We start from the raw sequence: 23,929 nt of genomic DNA, 5'->3' as shown, positions 1-23,929 counted from the left end.
AAGGCTACAAAAGAAATTTCTAAAGTGAGACAGTGAGGTAAAGAGGAAAAGATCATTAGCACCAACAGACCTGTGAGTTCTAGATCCAGCTGTTTCGTGGGACTTCCTCTCTCTTAAGCCTCAAATTTGGTTTCCTCATCTTAGAATCAAGGTATTGATCTAGATCAACCTCTTCATTACTTCTTAAAACAGAAAAACCAAACCAGTGGCCTTTGAGTAGATTCTGACTCATGGAGACCCATGTGTGTCAGAGCAGAACTGTGCCATCATAGGGTTTTTAATGTTTGATTTTTTGGAAGTAGATAGGCCTTTTTCAGAGGCATCTCTGGGTGGACTTAACCCTCCAACATTTAGGTTAGCAGCTAAGCGTGCTAACCGTTTCCACCACCCAGGGACTCCAACCTCTTCTTACTGGTGTCAAATTAAGGATCAGATGAGATTTTTGAGACCCCTTGCTCTTTTCAAGACCTAAAGTGGAACTAAAACGTGTGCATGTGAATGTGTGTATTTTAAGTGAACATCACATACAGCGGTGGTTGCCATAAGACAAAAATGTTCCCTTGATCTCCAGGCTGTACCAATAGCATATAGCCCATTGTGGTCTATAAGATTTTAAGTGTAGAGTAATTAAACTGTATATTCTCGCCAGTGTTGTTGGAATGATGTATAGTAGTTGTGACCCGTAGAACTCTGAGTAAACTTTAACAGTTTCTCCCTGCCAAACAGTTTTAAAGACAGAACTCATCTTCGTAGACCATAGGAAAAACAAAAATAAAAACAGCTGCTGGGGACCATGGTCTTGGGGGACATCTAGCTCAACCGGCATAACATAGTTTATAAAGAAAATGTTCTACATCCTATTTTGGTAAGTAGCATCTGGGGTCTTAAAAGCTTGTAAGCAGCCATCTAAGATACTTCACAGGTCTCACCTGGTTGGAAGCAAGGGAGAATGAAGAAAAACAAAGACACAAGGGAAAGATTAGTCCAAAGGACTAATGGAACACAACTACCACAGCCTCCACCAAACTGAGCCCACCACAACTAGATGGTGCCTGGCTACCTCCACCAACTGCCCTGACAGGGATCACAATACAGGGTCCCAAACAGAGGTGGAGAAAAACGCAGAAGAAAATTCAAGTTCACAAAAAAAGTCCAGACTTACTGGTCTGACAGAGACTGGAGGAACACTGAGAGGATGACCCTGCATACCCTTTTAACTCAGTACTAAGGTCACTCCTCAGGTTCACCCTTCAGCCGACAATTAGACAAGCCCATAAAAGAAATGAGACTAAAATGGGCACACCAGCCCAGGGGCAAGAGCAAGAAGGCAGGAGGGGACAGAAAAGCTGGTAATGGGGAACGCTAAGGTCAAGAAGGGAAGAGTGTTGACATAGGCTGGGGTTGGCAACCAATGTCACAAAACAACATGTGTATTAATTGTTTAATGAGAAACTAATTTGCTCTGTAAATCTTCATCTAAAGTACAATTAAAAAAAAAAAAAAAAGGCTGCTAGAGAACACTAATTGTGTTTCCATGTGGGAAAAAGCAATGTACAGCTATTCACTAAGTTAACAGGCAAAAGTCTAAACCAATGGTTGTCCACATGGGCTATACACTAGATTCAACTGTAGAGTTAAAAAAAAAACCATAGCTCCTCCTCTGACCAATTAAATGAGCCTCTATGAGTAGGGTTTGTTCATTGGTACTTTTTAAAAACGTTCTCAAAATAATAGAGACCAGAAGCACAAGCAGACATCCCAGAACAAGAAGAGTTCAAGCAGTACGGGATCCAGATCTGATGGGACTGTGCCCTTTGCCACCCTGGCTAAGGGTTATGGCCAGTTCCTTAGTGAGGAGGGCTGAAGGCCCATACAGAGCCCACTAGCCACATTAACGTTTGCCTGTTAACCTATATATAGTTTCTACTTTAGAGTGTGGGGGTAGTGGCGGCTCAGTGGTAGAATTCTAGCCTTCCATGCAGGAAACCGAGGTTCGATGCCCGGCCAAGGCACCTCATACGCAGCCACTATGCATCTATCAATGGAGGCCTTTGTGTTGCTGTGATGTTGGACAGGTTTCAGGAAAGCTTCCAGACTAAGACTAGGAAGAAAGGCCAGTGAAAATCCTATGGATCACAAGGATCTGATCTGCTACCAACCTTGGGGGTGGCGCAGGACCAGGCAGTGTTTCATTCCCTCGAGCCTGGGGGTGCCATGAGTTGTGGGTGAATTCAATGGCAGCCAACAACAACACAGTACAGTGTAGGTGCTATCACTTTCAATGCATTCCTTTTGTCATCTTCGCTAAACCCTGACTTAAAGAACTCCTTTGGACTCCAGCCAGAATGTCAATGAGCATGCCTCTTCCTCAGGAGCCCTTGCCCTATAAGGAGATAGGAGTTAAAAAGTCCAGACTCTGGCATCAGATTGACCTAGGTTTGTATGCCAGCTATGCCACTCACTAACATACCCTCTTTGAAACCTCAGTTTCTTTATTTGCAAAATGGAAATCCTAACGTTTTCTTTACAGGGTTATTGTAGACATTAAATGAAATCTCATTAAATGAGATTGTGCCTGGCACATAGTAAATCAGTGGCCGTTGCGTCATCCCGACTCACGAAAACCCCATGTGTGTCAGAGTAGAATTGTGCTCTATAGGGTTTTCAATGGCAGATTGTTCAAAGTAGATCGCCAGGCCTTTCATCTCAGGTACCTCTGGGTGGAGTTGAACCTCCCATCTTTTGGTTATCAGCCAAGCGCATTAACCATTTGTACCACCCAGGGACACCAGCACATAGTAAGCTCAAACAAATGTTTATGAAACTTTTGCTCTTGTGGATGAAATAATTTTAAAAAGAGAAATCTTCCAATTTTGGGTTAGCCTCAAATTCTCTGCTCTTATGCCCTTTGAAAACCAGTTTTTCCAAGTATCTGTTTGACTGGATCCAGGAAACAGACCTCAGCATCATCTTAATTGCAGGAACACCTTGTTATGAGTCACTGGTTGACCGCAGCTACAATAGGCTAAGTGTGAGTTGGGTCCAATTACTTTGACACCAAGTCCTGGAAAGTTCTCCAGCTTATACAGTCATGGAAATTACACATTTATATTTATAAATTGCAAAGGACTTTAGACTTACTTTTGTATAAATTCTCAAGACAAGTGGGTCCTCTGCCTGAATTAACACTGATGATGAATTGGATCATATATCAGACAAAAGGGAATAAAAAAGGACAAAGAGGGTCCAGAAAAGAAGACCATGAATTTACTCTCTGGTTATCTGGATACATGTTGAGAAAACGAATACATTAACTTTCACTGCATTTTAAAAAATATGATTAGATATTTGAGCTATGATATTGCTTGTTCTAGTATTTCTTATTAAAATAAATGCTTTGTTAATAGGATTTCTTATTAATTGAGTGCTTAAGTTTTCATTCTTAAACTCTTCTGGGGCAAGGACCATGTCTGAGTCATGTTTGTACCCCTCAAAAACATGTACCTTTCATATGAGGCCCTATGTAGCTTTATTCCACCACCTGCCAGTATGTTGTACTGTAGTGGCTTTGCATGTTGCTGTGTTGCTGGAAGCTATGCCACTAGTATTTCATACAGGGTCATCCATGGTGGACAGGTTTCAGCAGGCCTTCTAGACTAAGACAGACCAGGAAGAAAGGACTGGTAATCTACTTCTGAAAATTAGCCAATGAAAACCTTACCGATACAACTTTGTCCAACTTGCTTGCTTTGGACACATCATCAGAAGGGATCAATTGTTGGAGGAAGGCATCATATTTGGTGAAGCAGAGGGCCACTGAGGGTGAAGGAGACCCTCTGTGAAATGGACTGACACAACGACTCAAACATGCTGGCGATCATGAGGATATTATACATGCTCTCCACGAGTCAGAGTTGACTCAACAGCAGCTATCTATCTAGTTATGTAGGTTTATTAGTCGAATTAATAAAAGTTTATGAATCAAATTGAATTATTATGTATAGTAATTAAGTTATACCATATGAAGTAAATAGTGAGAAGTAATAAGTGATGGGGAAACATCTCTTCTATTTTCAGGTAAAGAAGCAGAAAAAGAACCAACCTTTATAAAGGGATGGCCTTTTGCAGCCTGGAGTCATTTTGTGACAGATCCCTATAGTGGCTGACTAATCAAGAGAGTCTGTTTCCACTCAGTCGTTTGACCTCTGTGTTTGTTCTTGAGCAAGTGTTCTTCATATGGACCACATGAGTTGTGCGACTCTAAAGTGCTCACCTTAAATCCTATTTGGGTTTTGATCCACCTTCTCGAAACAAAACACTGGGGAAGATCATATTCCAAAGGGTATTAATTCTGGTGATTTTTAGGGATATGGGGGGAAATCACACATCTAAGCAATCTGGCCATCTCAATCTTACTGATTTCTTACTCTTACCCTAATAAATCTGATTTCACATGAAAGCTACAATTCAGAAACTCCAAGAGCCATTTTACCACAGGAAACAGTCTTAAGCAAGCCCATCTTTCCACCTTTTCAAATGCAACTTGCATTTGCAGCTTATAGGTTAAACAATAACCACTTCTGAATGTATTAACTGATATGGAATGGAAATCTAGGCTATGATAAGTAGAAAAGAGTCAGCACTCAACATGTCTTACTATTTAAAGTTCCCATCAAGAACTCTGTAATTTTGTTCCCCTTCACCTTTCCTAGGGATCTTCCCATCTGACTTCTGATGCCCCTATATTGAGAGGGGCGCACACAATTCCTCTGTCTGGAGAAAAAAATCATGTAATGACCTGGACATTAATTTTTTAAGAGAAATGGCAAAGAGGTCGCCCAACAACACCATGAACTATTAGTCATACTAAAAATTCAAGTTTTTTAGTATCCATCGCAGTCAGTTGATTCTCCTTTCTTCTCTATGGTAAAGTCTGGAAAAAAACTGACCAGTCATATCTCACACAAAGGTATACATTTCCAAATAGAAGATTATAGGCCTGTTAAAAAGATTTACCTAGCTCTGGTCAGCCTCTATACTCAGCAGACCTTTCAGAAAATAACCACATGAAATTCACTCAAGAATAAAAACCCAGGAAGCTTGAGATGGCCAATTCAGCAGAACTGGGGTACTGTGTGTGTGTGTCTGTGTCTGTGTGTGTGTGTGTGTGTGTGTTCATGTAGGAATTTCTGAATCTGTCAGTTCAGTTAGTAAAGTGCTTCAGCTCAACAGGTAATCTTGATAGGACATGTCAACACAGAGCACTAAGGTTTGAAACCTGAGAATCTCACACTGATCCAAAAATGGAAGCAGAGTCAAAGGGTCAAGTAGCCGGCTCAACTACTACACGGCCTCTGTCCATTCTACTTAAGCTATCTGTTTTTGTTTTTTAAATCCAGCCTTTGGTGAGGGAATCATATACTACCACTGCCAATGATCACCTTTCCTTTATGCCATCAGATATGGGAAATAGAGGAAAAGAAAAGGGGACCCTTTGCTGGTGAAAACAACCTCTCATTAGAAGCTGATCTAGATTGGTTTTTATGTGCACAACGGGCATTTCAGCTCTTCCTATGGGAGGTAAGCGAGTGAAACTAAGAACACAGATTTAAGGGGAACTGAAAGGATTAGTAGCAAAACAGGACTTGGGGTCTAGCTCTAGAAAATATTGCTGATAGAGAAGGAAGAATGTCTGAACCACAAGGACAAAAAAAATCTGATCCTTAGCTTGAAAAAGAGTTCTTTAAGGGGTTTCTAAAGATCCTGCTAGAAATTCGAAAAAGTCCTTATTTTACAGAAGGCACTTGTTCATCCAAAGCAACTCTCCCTCTGCCTCTTCTCCATTAAGCTCCTTGAACCTGACCTTGACATCCTCACACAGGCTGTTCCTCATTTAGAACCTGCCTCTGATTCCCCTCTGCCTAGTAAACCATTCCACTTCCTTCAGGTCTCACTTAAAACATGACTTAAATTCCAAGAAACCCTCCCTGATTAGGTTAGGTTCCTTTGTATAAATCTCCTTTAACTCCTTTCGGAAACCCTGGTGGCATAGTGGTTAAGTGCTATGGCTGCTAACCAAAAGGTTGGTAGTTCAAATCCACCAGGTGCTCCTTGGAAACCATATAGGGCAGTTCTACTCTGTCCAATAGGGTTGCTAAGAGTCAGAATCGACTTGATAGCAGTAGGTTTGGTTGTTTTTGGTTAACTCCTTTTGGGAGCCCTGGTGGTACAGTGGTTAAGAGCTCAGCTGTTAACCAAAATATCAGCGGTTTGAATCCACCTTGCCGCTCCTTGGAAGCCCTGTGGGGTAGTTCTACTCTCTCCTAATACAGTCACTTTGAATCAGAATTGAGTCGATGGCAATGGTTATGGTTTCTTTTAACTCCTTTTGGAGTCCCTGAGTGGTGCAAACAGTTAACGCACTCGGCTGCTAACCGTAAGGTTGGTGGTTGGAGTCCACCCAGAGGCACCTCAGAAGAAAGCCCTGGTGATTACCATTGAGAACTCTATGAACACAGTTCTGTCGTGACACACACGGGGCCGCCACGAGTCAGAACCGACTCCACGACAACTGCTTCTTTTTGTTATTGTTTTTAAAACTCTTTTCAGTTCTTCAGCCCACTCATTGTCCCTTTCACTTCTTATATAATGTCTGCCTTGACTACTAGATCAGCACCATGGGGGCAGAAAACTTTTGTCTTAATTACTTCTTAATTATCCAGCATCTCGCACAGAATCAGGCACATAGTAGGTGCTCAGAAAATGTTTGTGAACTGATTCACCTGTAACCTCACCAATTTCAGAATCTACCACCCACAAGGCCCCATAACATAGAGGTTCTACAAATCTTATTGTGGTTGGGTTCCGTGGAGTCCATTTTGGCTCATAGTGACCCCATGTGACAGAGTAGAATTGCCCCATGAGATTTTCTAGGCTGTAATCTTTATGGAAGAACACCTCCACGTCTTTCTCCCATGGAGCTTCTGGGTTTGAACTGCCAACTTTTCTGTTAGCAGCCGAGGACTTAACCATTGCTCCACCAGGCCTTTTTCTACAAATTCTAAAGTCTGTATAATTCAGGCCCATGTGACTTGGGGAATCACATCCATTCATGACATTAACTCTAAAGATGCTATTTTCCCATGCATTTAATAGCAATGTGGATTTGGACTCACTCACAGATAAACAGATACTGACAAATCATTCGGGGGTACAGCTTGTAGTAATTGGGTCACAGACTCCTACTACACCAGTTCTGGAGAAGAACCTAGAAAAAATGGTTGATCCTGGGATCCCTTGCCTGGGAAGCAGCTCCAGTTATCTCACACTTGCTATTCTGGGTGTCAGCATTCATTGATTACAAGGGCCCCCAGGGGTACTAATCTCAAGACCACCATATAAAGTCACCCAAAAAAGTAGTTTAGGTTTTTTGTTTTGTTTTACAAAATCAAAAACCTTAATTCTTTCCTTGGTATGCACAGAGATCTTATTGATCTGGAGAATGGCTCTTTATCCCCCAAAACCCACTGCTGTCAGGTCAATTCCAACTCATAGTGACCCTACAGGATGGAGTAGAACCAGCCCGTAGGGTTCTTTACAAATCTTTACAGAAGCAGACTGCTTCTTTCTCCCTTAGGAGGAAAACATTCACTCACTACCCTACAAAAATGCACTTGCACCCTGCAAAATGGGAGAAAGGGACCACTTAATGTTGGTCATTTTGGGATTATCAGAGAAATTCTGTACTTCACCAAATCTAAAAGGCTCCATTGATTATAAGATGCATTCCAATTTCAGAGGTGTTAAATTGTAGGAGGGGGAAATTGCTGAGATGCAGTAAACACTACAGAAAAATTCATCACCAGATATTTTCATGCTAATCTTTATTAAAAGTGTTTTATCAAAATCATTCAAATATAGCTTTTGCAATTCTTTTTGACCAGGGGACCTTTCTGGAGACATTTAGGCCTACAGACATACAGGGCACTCTGGCCTAGAAAATTAAGGAAACGATATATGTTGATGTTAAAAAAAAAAAAAAAGGAAGAGATTATCACTAGGTAATATATAGGGTCGCTATGAGTCGGAATCGACTTCGACGGCACTGGGAGGTAACGTAATGTTCACCTCCTTTTCTCTACCCCTGAATTATGTTCATTTGAGGTATAGTAAGGACAAGCAGGCTCGACTTACCAAACCTCCTCAGTTAGCCAAGGAATCTCTGGTCCGTGGGGTGACCCTGCGCACGGTGTCCTTCTAATACCTCTGCTACCTGAACTGTGAAACGGAAAAGATAACATTGCTGACCCAGAGACAGGTAATGAGGAGTACACATTTAATGACCACTCACTGGAATGGAGGGGTGGGGGTGGGAAGGAGAAACACAGTGTGTTATTATTATCACATACATTTGTGTGTGCTCGGAATTGTAGGAAAGCTATATAACCGGACCAAAAAACCAAACCCAACTCCTTGCCAACAAGTCGATTCTGACTCATGACAACCTTGTAGGACAGAGTAGAACTGCCCCATAGGGTCTCCAAGGAGTGGCTGGTGGATTCGAACTGCCGAATTTTGGTGAGCAGCCGTAGCTCTTAACCACTGCACCACCAGAGCTAAGAAATTTCCACTGGCCCACATATACCTAGAGACGATAGGCCACTTCCTTTTGCCAATTTCTATAAGACCATTCAGGTTCTATTAGCTAGAGGACATTCAGGTGAAAAAATCTTACTGACAAGGGAAGAGAAGGGGGAAATGTTTAAGCCCAGGTTTTAACAGGTGTTTGAAGCTCAGCTCCACCACTTGGTGGTTTGGTGACCTTGGGCAATTTCACTCAACCTCTCTAAGCCTCCTTTTCCTCATCTGATATGGACCTAATACTCCCACCTGTTAGGGACATTGTGACAACAAATAATATGATAATGCAGAACCCCTGGGGCCTGGCACAGAGATTACTGCATTCGTTTAAAATTCTTTCTGCAGGAGCATGTTAAATTGCGGTTTCTAAGGGTAAATCTCCATACACACAAAATCATTTAAAGCACTATAAGCTTTGATTGTTTTAAATGTTTTTTCACCTTTGGCTTTTCTTCCCATAAAAACCAAAACCAAACCTGCTGCACTCGAGTCAATTCCAACTTATAGGGACCACATGTGTTACAGAGTAGATCTGCTCCACAGGGTTTGGTTAGGTGCTCAACTACTAAGCCAAAAGGTTAGCAGTTCAAACCCACCCAGAGGCACCTCGGAATACAGGCCTGGTGATCAGCTTCCGAGAGGTTGCAGCTTTCAAAATCCTCTAGAGCAGTTCTACTCTGCACACACGAGTCAGATTCAACTCAAAGGCAACTAACAACGATCTTTATGGAAGCAGGTTAAGCACAAATCATCTGCACCACCCTGTTTCTTCCCATATGTAAATAATACATCATATTTACTTTAAATACATGCACTTGATAACTAGATTGTAATACAGTAGGCTTTATACTACTAATCCACAAAGAACGAATAAAACTGTGACATCAGAAGCCCCCAGTGGTGACAAAAGCCTTGCTCTCGCCCCCTCCAAGAAAGACTACAAGTTTGTAACTTAACTCAGGGTAAGAAAACACCAACTCCATACATGGACGGTTGCTCAGAGTTCTGCTAACCCCGCAGTCAAATCAGTAATCCTTAGCTTCAAAGTTCTTCCCAGCTCACTGGCCTAATTCACTAAGGTTGAGCTTTTGATTAACATACAGTGCTTGAAGGAACTTTGACCCACAGAAACTTGGCATTTCACTTGCTTCTCTGAGTCCAATCTGTGTCACGAGGGCTGGTTTCAAGGGTAATAAAGGAACTGGCTGTTTGCTTACAGCAAAGGGAGGCAGTGCCATGTCAGTATTATACCGGCTTTCACTGTGCTGTCCACCAAACCCTTGGCAAAGAAAGTTTGCTGCCCACATGTCAGTTTGGGGAGTGAATAGAGTCAAAGAGTATCTATTTCCAAAGTGAAAAGCACCTAACTTCTACCTGGTGCTTTCACGAAATGTCAGTTGTTTAAGAAACATGAATATCGCCCCCAGATCAAAGTGGAGATCAGGCGTTTCAGCAGGTGCATGCACAAATCTGTCCGGATTCTGCTTTGGTCAGCAAGCTGCTCTCTCTTCCTGGTTTTTGGGCTCTCCTGTATTGACTTGTTATAAGACACGCATCAGGAAGAGACCTCAATACTTGACAGTCCTTGTCCCTGTCCCTCTCCGCACCTCCCCCTACCTTATATCTAACCATCTATCTCTGTCTTCAGCTTTTCAAGTTCTTGTAACCAGTAAACCAGTTACCTTTGAAATGATTCTGACTCACGGTGACACCATGTGTGTCAGAGAACTGTGCTCCATAGGATTTTCAATGGACGATTTTTCAGTATAGATAGCCAGGCCTTTTTTTTTAAGGTGCCTCTGGGTGGACTTGAACTACCAACCCTTGGGTTAGCAACGAACATGTTAACCATTTGCACCACCTAGGGTCTCCTATGTTCTTGTAGAGATTATTTTTGTTATTTAGCTAGTTCCTGTTTAAACAGTACTTTGTGTTTACAAAGAGGTCTCAGAGTATTTAACAGTTCAGTTTTCCCAAATTCACACAAGTCCTTTTCCTTAAAGGTTTTGTGTGATTAAGCGATTACCCAAGCCATTTGTTTTGCTTTTTCTTCGTCATCAACTTTGATGTTTCTGTCCCTTCAGCATTTATGACCTATCACCAACGTGAAACAGAAATCCCACAGGAAGTAAAATCTAAGCTCAGCCGACGCTAATTGTGAATTTGTAGCTTTAGCTGCTGTAGATGAAAACAAGTGATTAAAATAGTTTTTATGTTACCTGTGGGCTTTAATTTTTATTTCCTTCCCCATGAATCAGAAAACCGATTGCTGACTATATGTTTGATCATGGGAAATGTAACACATTCATTTGAAATCACAAATATTTTACTGCCTGATTTTCAATTAAAAGGTTCAATTTTTGTATCCTGAGTTCACTATTTAACCCACCTAGTTTGGATTTTATCCTTATGTGTGTTAATTCAAGGTGGGAAATATTCACACTTGTGTGACAGCCCTGCAAATAGAAGGACTTTTTTTTTCAATACTTTGTTTTTTTTATGGATAGTAGCAGTAATCTGGAAAACTGGTGGCGTGGTGGTTAAGTGCTAAGGCTGCTAACCAAAAGGTCAGCAGTTCGAATCCACCAAGCACTCCTTGGAAACTCTGTGGGGCAGTTCCACTCTGTCCTACAGGGTCGCAATAAGTTGGAATTGATTTGATGGCAACCAGTTTTTTTTTAGTAGTAATCTGGACACCTGGGGACATAGTGGTTAAAAGTTCAGCTGCTAACCAAAAAGGTAGGCAGTTTCAATCCACCAGCCACTCCTTGGAAACCCTACAGGGTAGTTCTACTCTGTCCTATACGGTCATTACGAGTTGGAATGGACTCAAGGGCAATGGGCGTAGTAGTAATCTAAGGAGCCTGGTGGTGCAACGATTAAGCTTGGCTGCTGACCAAAAGGTTGTCGGTTCGAACCCACCTAGCTGCTCCAAAGGAGAAAAACCTGGAGATCTGCTCCTGTAAAGATTACAGCCTGAAAAACACAATGGGGGCATTTTTACTCTGTCGCATGGGGTCTCTATGAGTCGAAATCCACTCGATGGCACCCAACAACAAGTGGTAATCTACATTTAGATTCATTTTAGAAAGTAAAAATTTTAAATAAAACACTGTCTTAAAAAGGAAAATCATTTGTCTTCAAAGCACAGGGCAGTCCTTCTAGGCCGGTAGTTTTGGCATCTGTGTGTATTTATATACAAAACACAGAGAAAGGAGCTCAGGTGGCGCAGTGCTTAAGAGCTCAGCTGCTAACCAAAAGGTCAGTGGTTTGAATCCACCAGCCGCTCCTTGGAAACCCTATGGGTTGGTAGAGTGATTCTTTAGAGTCCTAACATGTATAAGAAAAGCAACCTAATATAGTGGTGTATGTCTGCGTCCTTTGAGGATTTAAGCAGTCTCTTCTACTTTTCTGTAATTGCTAGTCAATACCAAATTTGGAATGAGGAGCATTCTCCAATAAGGCAATTTTTGATCCTGTTGGTTTTGGTGTTGTTGAATTGACAGCACTGTGGCTTTATATTAACCTTATGAAAGAGAGAGACTAGAAGGACCCATAACCATGATGATTAAAGGATCATTTTATTACTTGTTTTAAACTATAGACTGTCATTGTCCCCAAATACCTGTTCTCCATTTCTACCTTAGTAGTAACAAAATGCCCAATTTTTTTTAACTCCTAGTCTCCATTACAGCTGATGAGATGTATCTGAAAGTGTTATCTTCAAATTTGGGGAAATACTCTTCTTAAAGGGAGAAGATATTCTCTTCCTTGTCCCTCCCTCCTTCCTGGTGGCTGAAATGTAGATAAGATGGCAGATGGAACTCCAGCAGTAAGGATGGAAAAGTCATTTGTTGGAATAGAAAAGGACTAAGATGGAACGGGTAGCATACCAGCCCTGACTGATTACCTTTGCATTATCAAGATAATGTCAGAGAAGTAAACTATATTGTTTAAACAACTATTATTTTTAGATTTTCTTTCACTGGCAACCGCACCTAAACTTTTTTTCTTATCCACCACCAAATGAGCCCTGGTGGCACAATGGTTAAGTGCTCAGCTAGTAACTGGAAGGTTGGTGGTTCAAACCCACCTAGCCACTGTGTAGGATTACAGCCTTGGAAACCCTGTGGGGCAGTTCTACTCTGGGTAGAACTATAGGGTCGCTATGAGACAGAATCAACTCGATGGCAATAGGTTTGGTTTTTTTTAACCCATCACCAAGAGTCCATATTGACAGTAGACAGAACTTTCCCAAAATGTCTTCTGCAAACACTAGTCAGTATGATTCGTTCTGAGGGAGAAAAGGGTGTTCTGTGATTTTAAAATAATAGCAATGAAATTGTGGATTCATATCTCCCACCTGGAGAATCACTAATTAATGTTATTAAGTAACAACTCCAGGAAGTCCTACCATAAAGAACTGTATTGAACTTTGCTTAACCTGTTGCTCAAACTGATTTGATCATGGAGGTATTTGTCCACACGAGAATCTCTTATGGGGCCAATGCTGAACATTTAAAAAAAAATCTGCCCACATCTACAATGCTCAGTAACCTTAAATTGTTGGGCACAAACCTTGCTTTCAGGTTCTTAGCACTCTCATTCAATAAAGGTCATTAGCTAGAAGAGGTGGTGATGTGTTAAATCATCATCAATGCTTATTTTTTTAATTTCTAATTCTCTATGATTCTGACAATACAGCAGAAGCTCCCCCCATCTTTTTTTTAAAAAATATTAAGAAACATTTACTTCCACAAAAAGAAAAAGAGAGACTGTCTAAACCAGAGCTCGTAAACTCAAATGGCTATCAGGACCAAGAGAGTAACAAACTAGGAAAGTAGGCCAAGTGCAAGGTGGTAGGGATAGTGTGAGCAGTGGTAAGAGGGAGAGGCTCGCTCTACCTACAGGTGTCAAAGGCAGCACTTTGAAATACTGTGAGGTCAAACAAAATACGTCCATGGCTGGTGGCTTTTCAGTTTACAACCCCTGGAGCTAAACCATTTATATTAAACCATGTTTTACATTTAAGAACACCCACTACTCCTTGTATAAATAGTCCCCAACTTACAAAGGGGTTCTGTTCTTTCAGAAGTTGGTTCTGACAAAAATCGAATATCTCATTTTTTTTTTTTTTTTTAGTTTTCACTATTATTGCCTTTTCTTATCAGTATCTTTATAAACGCGGTCTTTTTTGTCTTTGGGGATTGGAAACATTGTATCTGAGAATGATAACATCAGCAAATTGTGCGCTGCAACATCGTATGTAGTACATATTACTAATGATAAGATGTACAAAAAAACCCCAAAAAGATGGTCGTGAGGTTCATAGTAACTTGAATATGTTGAAGTCGAGGACTACCTGTAAAAGCCCCCTGGGTGGGACGAGCAGCTCGATCAGCGGCTCACCTAAAGATTGATGGTTCGAACTTCCTTAAAAAGCTAGAAATAGAACTACCATACAATCTAGTAATCCCACTCCTTGGAAGATATCCTAGGGAAATAAGAGCCTTTACATGAACAGATATATGCACACCCATGTTCATTGCAGCACGATTTACTATAGCAAAAAGATGGAAGCAACCGAGGTGCCCATCAACGGATGAATGGATAAATAAATTATGGTATATTCACACAATGGAATACTATGCATCAATAAAGAACAGTGATGAATCTGTGAAACATTTCGTAACACGGAGGAATCTGGAAGGCATTATACTGAGTGAAATCAGTCAGTTGCAAAAGGACAAATATTGTATAAGACCACTATTATAAGAACTCAAGAAATAGCCTAAACAGAGAAAAAAATATTCTTTCATGGTTATGAGGCGAGGGGAAGGAGGGAGGGAGGGAGGAAGAGGGGTATTCACTAATTAGATAGTAGATAAGAACTACTTTAGGTGACGGGAAAGACGACACACAATACAGCAGAGGTCAGCACAACTGGACTAAACCAAAAGAAGTTTCCAGAATAAACTGAATGCTTCGAAGGCCAGCGTAGCAGGGGCGGGGTTTTGGGGACCATGGTTTCAGGGGATATTTAAGTCCGTTGGCATAATAAAATCTATTAAGAAAACACCCTGCATCCCACCTTGGAGAGAGGCGTCTGGGGTCTTAAATGCTAGCAAGCGACCATCTAAGATCCATCAACTGGTATCAACCCACCTGATCAAAGGAGAATGAAGCACACCAAGGACACAAGGTAATTACGAGCCCAAGAGACAGAAATGGAGGGTCACATAAACCAGAGACCACAGCCTGAGACCAGAAGAGCTAGATGGTGTCTGGCTACAACCGATGACTGCCCTGACAGGGACCACAACAGAGGACCCCTGAGGGAGCAGCAGAGCAGTGGGACGCAAACCCCAAATTCTCGTGAAAAGAGCAAACTTAATGATCTGACTGAGACTAGGACCCCGGTGGTCATGGCCCCCAGACCTTCTGTTGCCCCAGGACAAGAACCATTCCCAGGGCCAACTCTTCAGACAGGGATTGGACTGGACAATGGGTTGGAGAGGGATGCTGGTGAGGAGTGAGCTTCTTGGATCAGGTGGACGCTTGAGACTATGTTGGCATCTCTTCCCTGGAGGGGAGATGAGAGGGTGGAGGGGGTTAGAAGCTGGTGAAATGGACACAAAAAGAGAGAGTGGAGGGAGGGAGCAGGCTGTCTCATGGGGGGAGAGCAACTGAGAGTGTGTAGCAAGGTGTATATAAGTTTTTGTGTGAGAGACTGACTTGATTTGTAAACTTTCACTTAAAGCACAGTAAAAATTACAAAGAAAAAAAGATTGATGGTTCAAACTCAGCAGCTCCAGAGAAAGGCCTGGTGAATTGCTTCCAAAAAGATTACAGCCATGAAATGCTATGGAACAGTTCTACTCTATAACACATGGGGTCACCATGAGTCAGAACTGACTTGGCAGTAACGCACTTGCTATTCCTTGTGGTGATGGAAATGTTCTGTACCTTAACTGTATCAATGTCAATATCCTGGTTGTGATACTGTAGCATCACTTTGCAAAATGCTACCATTGGGAGAAATCGGGTAAAGGGTACATGGGATCTCTCTCTATTATTTCTAACCACTGCGTGTCAGCTTACAATTATGTCAAAATTAAAATTTTAATTAAAAAAAGTCCAGGCACAGAACATGTCTAATATACTACTTTTTATATAAAAAAATTGTAAGAAGAATCCGTTATTGTTTTACTGAAAATGACTAATGGAATGCTGGAAAGAGACAGAAGGAGTTAAAAATGTGCTCACCTATGGAGAGAGGGATGGAGGAAAAGTAGTGGTCAAGGACAGAAAGGAGACCTTTCACTGTATCCTCTTTTAACTTTCCAATTTGTTAACAATTCATATGTTGTTTATTCAAAAACTGAATTAAAAAATAGTACCCATTATCTGTTTTTTTTAAATCCCACTACGCATGCTTTCAACAAAAATTAATTCACATTATGCTGAGTGAAATAAGTCAATCACAAAAGGACAAATATTGATTGTATGATCGCATTTTTGTAAGAAGACAAGAATAGATACATAAACAGAGACCAACACTCCTTTGTGGTTACCAGGGATGGGGAGATGGAAAGAAGCACTCTGGATATAGGAGACACCTGTTATTTTTGGTGATGGAAAAGGTAGCATTAAATGTCGATGAAGTGCACACAGCTTGACCAAGGTAAATGATGTCACTAAGAAGTGCACTAAAGAAAAGGACTTTTCGGTAACGGATATGACAAATGTAATTTTGCACCAAACAAGAAATATGTGAGTGGTTATGTGAATATATACATAGGCATATTTGTGTATGGGAATGAATATATGGGTACATATGTGTGCACAGATAGACATCTCTATAGGTATATATATATATATATATACACATGTGTATGTTCATGCATGTATATCCATACATACAGTAAACCACATTGGGACAAAAAAATGAACTGAACTGCTACTACAGGTCAGGCCATATGCCAGGCACTAGCCACAACAGTGCTGACTGAAATAGATGTGTTCTCTGCCTTCATATACTTAGAGTCTGGATAAGGAGTCCAGGTACTGAGCTAGACTAGAAATATCAAGTTGAAAAGACAGAGTTTCTGCCCTCTAGGAGGTAACAGATGAGTGGGGCCCCTCTAGGAGGGAACAGATGAGTAGAGCTCAGAAGTAGAAAAAGACCATTATAAAATAATGTGACACCAGTTATAGCACATGGGGCAGTGAAAACTTAGAAGAATGTTCCAAGTTTGTCTGGGTTAATCAAAGAACACGTGGCTCAAGTCCTGAAGGATGAGTAACAGTGCATCCAGCAAGCAAGGGTTAAGGGTGAGGGCATTTTCTAGACAGAAGGAAGAGCCAGCTCCAGAGTGCAGGAACACGAGAGAATGCTGTGTCTGGAGAAAGGCAACTAGTTGAGGGCAGCCAGACTGAGGGTGGGCAGTAGAGAGCAGCAGAGGCTGAATAAGGCAAGGAACCAGGAGCTCACGTGCTATTGCAGAAAGAATCATTGAAGAATTTTAATCAGAAAAGTGACATTACTAGCACTGCATGTTAGAAAGATCACCCTGACCACAACACAGGGAAGGACAATACAGAGAAAGGAGGGGGTCTTAGGTTGGGTTCTCTAGAGAAGCAAAGCCAGTGAAGCCCATATATAAACAGAGAGCTTTTATCTCAGAGAAAGGCTCATGTGTTTGTAGAGGCTGGGAAGTCCCAAATCCATGGGTCAGGCATCAGGCTGGAGGCTTCTCCTGACTCACACAGCCACAGGAACTGATGAACCAAAGATTGGCAGGTAGATGGCAGGCCACTGATTCACAGGCTGTGGTGGATGATGAATCCCAAGAATGGCAAGCAATACAGCAGGCCGCTGGTTCAAGTCCCAAGAACTGGAGGTCAGATGATGACAAGCCAAATGCAGGATCCAGAGCAAGCTAGCAAGCTTAGCCAGAATGTCCATATATATATTGGATGCAGGCCACACCCCCCAAGGAAACTCCCCTTACAAATGACTGACTGATCATATCAGATCACATCATGGAAGATGACTACATCATTACATAACTGCCAAATTGTTATTGTTGTTAGGCGACATCAAGTCAGTTTTAACTCACAGTGACCCTGCATACAACAGAACAAAACATGACCCTGAGCCATCCTCACAATAGTTGCTATGTTCGAGCTCATTGTTGCAGCCACTGTGTCAAACCATCTCACTGAGGATCTTCCTCTTTTTTGCCGACCCTCTACTAAGCATTCTGTCCTTCTCCAGGGACTGGTCCCTCCTGACAACATGTTCAAGTTAAGTGAGATAGTCTGGCCAGCCTCGCTTCTAAGGAGCATTCTGGCTGTTTTTCTTTGAAGACAGATTTGTTCATTCTTCTGGCAGTCCATGGTACATTCAATATTCTTCGCCAACCCATAATTCGAAGGCATCAATTCTTCTTTGGTCTTCCTTATTCATTGTCTAGCTTTCACATACATATTGAGGTGATTGAAAATACCATGGCTTGAGTCAAGAGCACCTTAGTCCTTTGCTTTTTAATATTTTAAAGAGGCTTTTTGTAGCAGATTTTCCCAGTGCAAATTTTGCAGGTTGTTAATGAGTCTTTCTCCAATCCTGATGCCACGTTCTTCTTCATATAGTCTGGCTTCTCAGATTACTTGCTCAGCATACTGATTGAATAAGTATGGTGAAAGGATACAACACCCACACACACCGTTCCTGACTTTAAACCATGCAGTAACCCTTGTTCTGTTCGAATGACTGCCTCTTGATCTATGCACAGGTTCCTCATGAGCACAATTAAGTGTTCTGGAATTTCCATTCTTTGCGATATTATGCATAATTTGTTATGATTCACACAGTTGAATGCCTTTGCATAGTCAGAAAACACAGGTAAACATCTTTTTGATATTCTCTGCTTCAGTCAAGATTCATCAGATATCAGCAATGATATCCCTTGCTCCATGTCCTCTTCTGAATCCAGCTTGAATTTCTGGCAGTTCCTTGTCCGTGTACTGCTGCAGCCATTTTTCAATGATCTTCAGCAAAATTTTACTTCTGTGGGATATTAATATTGTTCCATAACTTCTGCATTCAGTTGAATCACTTTTCTTGGGAATAGGCATATTTTGTTGGATCATCTTTCTTTGGGATGGGCACAAATATAGATCTCTTCTGGTAAGTTGGCCAGGTAGCTGTCTTCCAAATTTCTTGGCATAGACAAGTGAGCACTTCCAGTGTTGTATGTGTTTGTTGAAATCTCAATTGGTATTCCATCAATTCCTGGAGCCTTGTTTTTTGCCAATGCCTTCAGTGCAGCTTGGACTTCTTCCTTCAATGCCATTGATTTTTGATCATGTGCTACCTCCTAAAATAGTGGAACGTTGACCAATTATTTCTGGCACACTGACTCTGTATATTCCTTCTTCTTTTGAAGCTTCCTAGGTCGTTCAATATTTTGCCCATAGAATGCCTCAATATCACAACTCGAGGTTTGAATTTTTTCTTCAGTTCTTTCATCTTGAGAAATGGCAAGCATTTTCTTCCCTTTTGGTTTTCTAACTCCAGTTCTTTGCACATTTCTTTATAATACTTTGTCTTCTTGAGCCACCGTTTGAAATCTTCTGTTCGGCTCTTTTACATGAGCATTTCTTCTGTTCGCTTTAGCTACTCTAAGTTCAAGAGCAAGTTTCAGAGTTTCTTTTGATAAATTACATCATTACATAAGTGCCAAACCACTGAGAATCAAAGCCTAGCCAAGCTGACATACAACCTTAACCATCACAGACAGCTAATGGCAAGGCGACCTGTCAGGAGAAGATGAAGGCAGGAAGCAGAGAAACAGTCCTGGGGATATTTGGTAGTCAAGGTCAGGGATGCAAAATGGGGATCATCATGGCATTCAGCCACGCATGGGTGACACCGCCAGAGGCCATGATACACGTAAAGTGAGACATTGGTTTTTAAGTTGGGGACTACTGGGATCAATAAAAACATACATTCGTATTTTTTAAAAAACTTTTAATTTCATATGAGGGTGCTAACACCCCTTATTTTTCTTAGTCAAAACCACCTGTGACTGTATCTCAGTCTCCTCACCTATAAATATGGATAGTAGTGGCACTTCCCTCATAGGGAGGATTCCCCGAGTTAATTCGTACATGTACATACTCAAGTTCAATAAAGGTTAGTTATTCTCTTCAGACAGGGATTGGACTGGACAATGGGTTGGAGAGGGATGCTGGTGAGGAGTGAGCTTCTTGGATCAGGTGGACGCTTGAGAATATGTTGGCATCTCCTGCCTGGAGGGGAGATGAGAGGGTGGAGGGGGTTAGAAGCTGGTGAAAAGGACACGAAAAGAGAGAGTGCAGGGAGGGAGCAGTCTGTCTCATTAGGGGGAGAGTAATTGGGAGTGTGTAGCAAGGTGTATATGGGTTTTTGTGTTAGAGACTGACTTGATTTGTAAACTTTCACTTAAAGCACAATAAAATTTTTTTAAAAAGTTAGTTATTATTACAGCAGAAATAAACCTAGGAACACATGGGTAATAATGATAGTGCAGTTAATGGACAGTTCTCTCTCTGTGAATATTACCAGTTGCCGTCAAGTGGATTTCAATTCATGATGACCCCATGTATGTCATGTGCTCTGTAAGGTTTTTAATGGCTGATTTTTCAGAAGCAGATCACCAGGACTTTCCTCCGAGGTGCCTCTGGGTGGACTTGAACCACCAACCTTTCAGTTAGCAGCCGAGCGTGTTAACCATTTACACCACCCAGGGGGCTCCCAGGGAATATTAGCCAGGTTAAAATGCCAGTCACAACTACAGAGAATAAGAAACATATATAACTTTATCTTAGAATGAAGTAGAGTCTGATTTCCTTTGGTCTCTCCAAAACTCAAGCAACATCTTATAAAGAAAGGGTCATAATATTTTTGCTTTATCATTACTTTAAATTTATAAAAAGTGTTGTCTCGGGTACAGCTTTTTCCAAGATTAAGGTCTCGAGCAAACCTGGAGCCTGCGCAGAGTGACTGTCTGCAAAAGGGGCTCAAGAGAACTTGCTAGAAAGATGGAAACTTTAATATCTTGATTAGGGTAGTGGTTTCACAGCTCTATACTTTTGTTAAAAGTCATCACTTAAAATGTGTGGGTTTAATTATGTGTAAATTGTACTTCAATAAAGACTGAATAAAGATTTAAGGGATGGAAGATGTGGGGAAAGGGATTCAAACGGAAATGGGTGTTTGTGTTCCAAAGAGAACAGAAATTAAATCTGCGGGAAAGAAGAAAGCGCCTTAAAACTTTTAATTTCTTTGAATGGAAGAAGCTGGCTAGGAACGTAAAAAAGCTCCCTTACGCAAGAAACATTTTTAAAAACGCAGCAGTCTGCACCCTCATTATCCTATGTCTAAAGAACAGCACTTTTCTAACCTTAGGTTCACTGGACAGCTGCCCTCTTGTGGTTTTGATATGTACTTTTTCTGAGCACAAAAGTGGGCAGTTATTAAGCTACTTCGGTAGCACTCTCTGACTGCCCACAAGTATTTCTCAAGGTAACCAAGAGTGGGTGTGCTGGCCTGCTTCTATGTGAGGGGATGGACTTAACACTGTGAACTCAGTCACGAGCTGAGTTTGAGGTAACTGAGAAAATAGCATTGTCACAAGACTATTCTGGTTTGAGGCTGACAAATTCAAAAAGGGTTTTCAATTTCAATTGCTGCTTAATTTTAATGTACTCTTGTACTTACTTTCACTTTTGCAGCATAGGATCAGAGTATCAGAAGCTAGTATATGCATCAAACAAGGTCAGTGCAAAGAAAGTCAAAATGAAAGCTCTAACGCTACCACCATCTCTGAATATTATTCAGCATTCCCAAGATAGCTTTGTACAAAGATAGGAAACAACAACCAAATTTTACCCAAACACTGGTTTTTATTAGCATTGGCACACAAAAGTAGGTGTCCAGTGAAATATTAAGCACTTGCCAAAGGAAGGGAGAGGAAAGGAGGAAGGCAGAGAAGAAAGAAGTAGGCAAGAAGGAAAGAAAGAAGATTGAGAAGTAGGGAGGGAGGATCAAATAACACATCTTTCCAAAGTTGCACTGGAAAAAGAAGATAAAAGATTACAGAATTAAGCTGGCAAGTTTTCCCTTTGTGATCTGTCTTTCTATGGCTTGAGACAGTAACAGGTGGCAGTATAGTTTTTAAGGAATATAATACAGACTCTAAGGACTTTTAAAAAGCTGTATGTCAGCTGTTGAGATGTTAAAAAAATTTTTCATCTTGCCCATATCCTGCAGTATTGGGCAAGATGAATTAACATACACCGAAGTTAGACTCACTCATGACAAAATGGATGCTGAACCCATTATTCTAGCACAGCAATTTTTAACAATTCAGTCACGCCACTTCCCTTCTCAAAACTTTCCAGTGGCTGCTCCACTAGGATTTTGCATGACGTGCCTCTGGTTTCCCCTCTGATTTCGTTACCTACCTCTCTCCCACTCCCTCACACCCCTTGGTTGTTCCTTTAACAAGCCAGCTCATGTCCCCACCCCCCCACCTTTACCATTCCGTGTCCTGTATTCTCCCTTCCCACACCTCCTCACGTGGCTCTCTCCCTCACTGGATTCAGGTCTCTGCTCAAATGTCACCTCCTCTAAGAAGTCTTCCCTGTTCCCTCTTTTAAAAAATCCCCACCACCACCTGTCTGCCAGTTTGTCATGCATGGTATGGTGGCTTGAATGTTGCTATGATGCTGGAAGCTATGCCACTGGTATTTCAAACTGTCACCCACGGTGGACAGTTTCAGCAGACCTTCCAGACTAACACTAGGAAGAAAAGCCTGGCAATCTACTTCCAGAAATTAGGCAATGGAAATCCTGTGGATCAAACAGAATATTATTCAATATAGTGCTGGACGATGGGCTCTCTCCTAAGAGAAAAACCACTCAAAATACACAGTGGCCCCAACAATGGACTTGAGCATACCAACAATGGCTAAGATGGCACAGGACCAGACAATGTTTCATTCTGTTGTACCTGGGATTATCATGAATTAAAACCGTCTCTACAGCAATTAACGACAACCAATTATCAACCCCATCGCTCTCTATCCACTTCCTATCTTTATTTTTCTTCTTTGTACTTATTATTATGTAAAATTACATTACTGGTATGTGTCCAAAAATCGTGTTGGAGCAGTGGTTAAGTGCTATGGCTCCTAACCAAAAGGTCGGCAGTTCGAATCCACCAGGCACTCTTCAGGGCAGTTCTACTCTGTCATATAGGGTTGCTATGAGTCTGAACCGACTCGATGGCAATGGTTTGTTTTAACCCATTTTTATTATCTATCTGGCCTCCTGAAGCATGAGCTCCATAAGGGTAGGGACTTTGTCTTCCTCACCAAGGTATCCCCACCTCCTAAAGTAGGGGCTGGCCCTAGTCAGTACTCAACTAATAACTGAGCAATGAAATATCCTTGCCATTAAAACCATTCCAATACTGACACTATCAACTAGTCCTTCCTTCAGTCTACCTCAAGTCCCTCTTGTTGCAATAAAAGCCCATGTGCTTTATTGGAATATGAGAGGGATGGATAGTGGTTGATCAACAATCTCTGTGAAATGGTTCTTAGGATCACAGGCTTCAGAAGGTTGAAATGGGGCCTTAGTTATAACCTACACCGCTCTTTTGTTTTGAAGATGAGAACACAGAGGCCCAGAGAGGTTAGCTAGTTTCTCCCTGCTCACACAGAAACAGCGATATACATCAGTAGCCTGAGTTGGTTTAAAAGGACCCAGCACATTACCTTATTCTTCATTGTAACCCCAGGACTCAGCACATGCCTGGCACAAAGAATAAGCTCAGTGGAAGTGAGCCTGAGGAATGAACACTCTCAATTCTGCTCTAAGTGTTCATTTGACTGAACTATACTTCCTCCTCTTCCGGTCCCAGCTATAACTTCCAATCTGAGGCTGTTTCCAGTCATTTGTGATTACTTCCTGTCCTCTCTCCTTTTAAAGTGCAATTTGACAATGTATGCAATGCAATAGTGTCTCTGGAAGCTGGCTTGATTCTAACACAATTCAAATAGTCCAGAATGGACAATATCAGCTGGCTTAGACATTTCCTAGGAAAAGGTGAGATGCACAAAACAAACTTAAAAAAAGAAGACAAAAAGCTGGCAGTGTACCTGGCCATTAATGCAAGACAGGAGCCCTGTCTGGCCCTGGTGATCCACTTCCAAAAAATCAGCCACTGAAAACCCT

The 23,929-nt window shown here is 41.5% G+C and overlaps 1 protein-coding gene across 14 annotated transcripts in view; it reads right to left on the bottom strand.

The window, feature by feature from the left end:
• Positions 1–23,929, bottom strand: part of RBM47 (RNA binding motif protein 47) — a 183,741-nt gene that overhangs the window by 105,325 nt on the left and 54,487 nt on the right. For 8 of the 14 annotated variants that reach the window (XM_049886960.1, XM_049886962.1, XM_049886959.1 and 5 more), the window contains one exon: positions 8,194–8,277. The exons of the other annotated variants lie outside the window; for them this stretch is intronic. In XM_049886960.1, the coding sequence (XP_049742917.1) occupies positions 8,194–8,277 (84 nt within the window). The remainder of the gene's footprint in view (positions 1–8,193; positions 8,278–23,929) is intronic. 14 annotated transcript variants of the gene reach the window in all.

The sequence above is a fragment of the Elephas maximus genome, chromosome 5 (assembly GCF_024166365.1).
Source record: "Elephas maximus indicus isolate mEleMax1 chromosome 5, mEleMax1 primary haplotype, whole genome shotgun sequence".
In the NCBI taxonomy this organism is placed as follows: domain Eukaryota; kingdom Metazoa; phylum Chordata; class Mammalia; order Proboscidea; family Elephantidae; genus Elephas; species Elephas maximus.
Note: the sequence above shows the minus strand (reverse complement) of the source record. Positions and strands in the feature narration are given on the sequence as shown.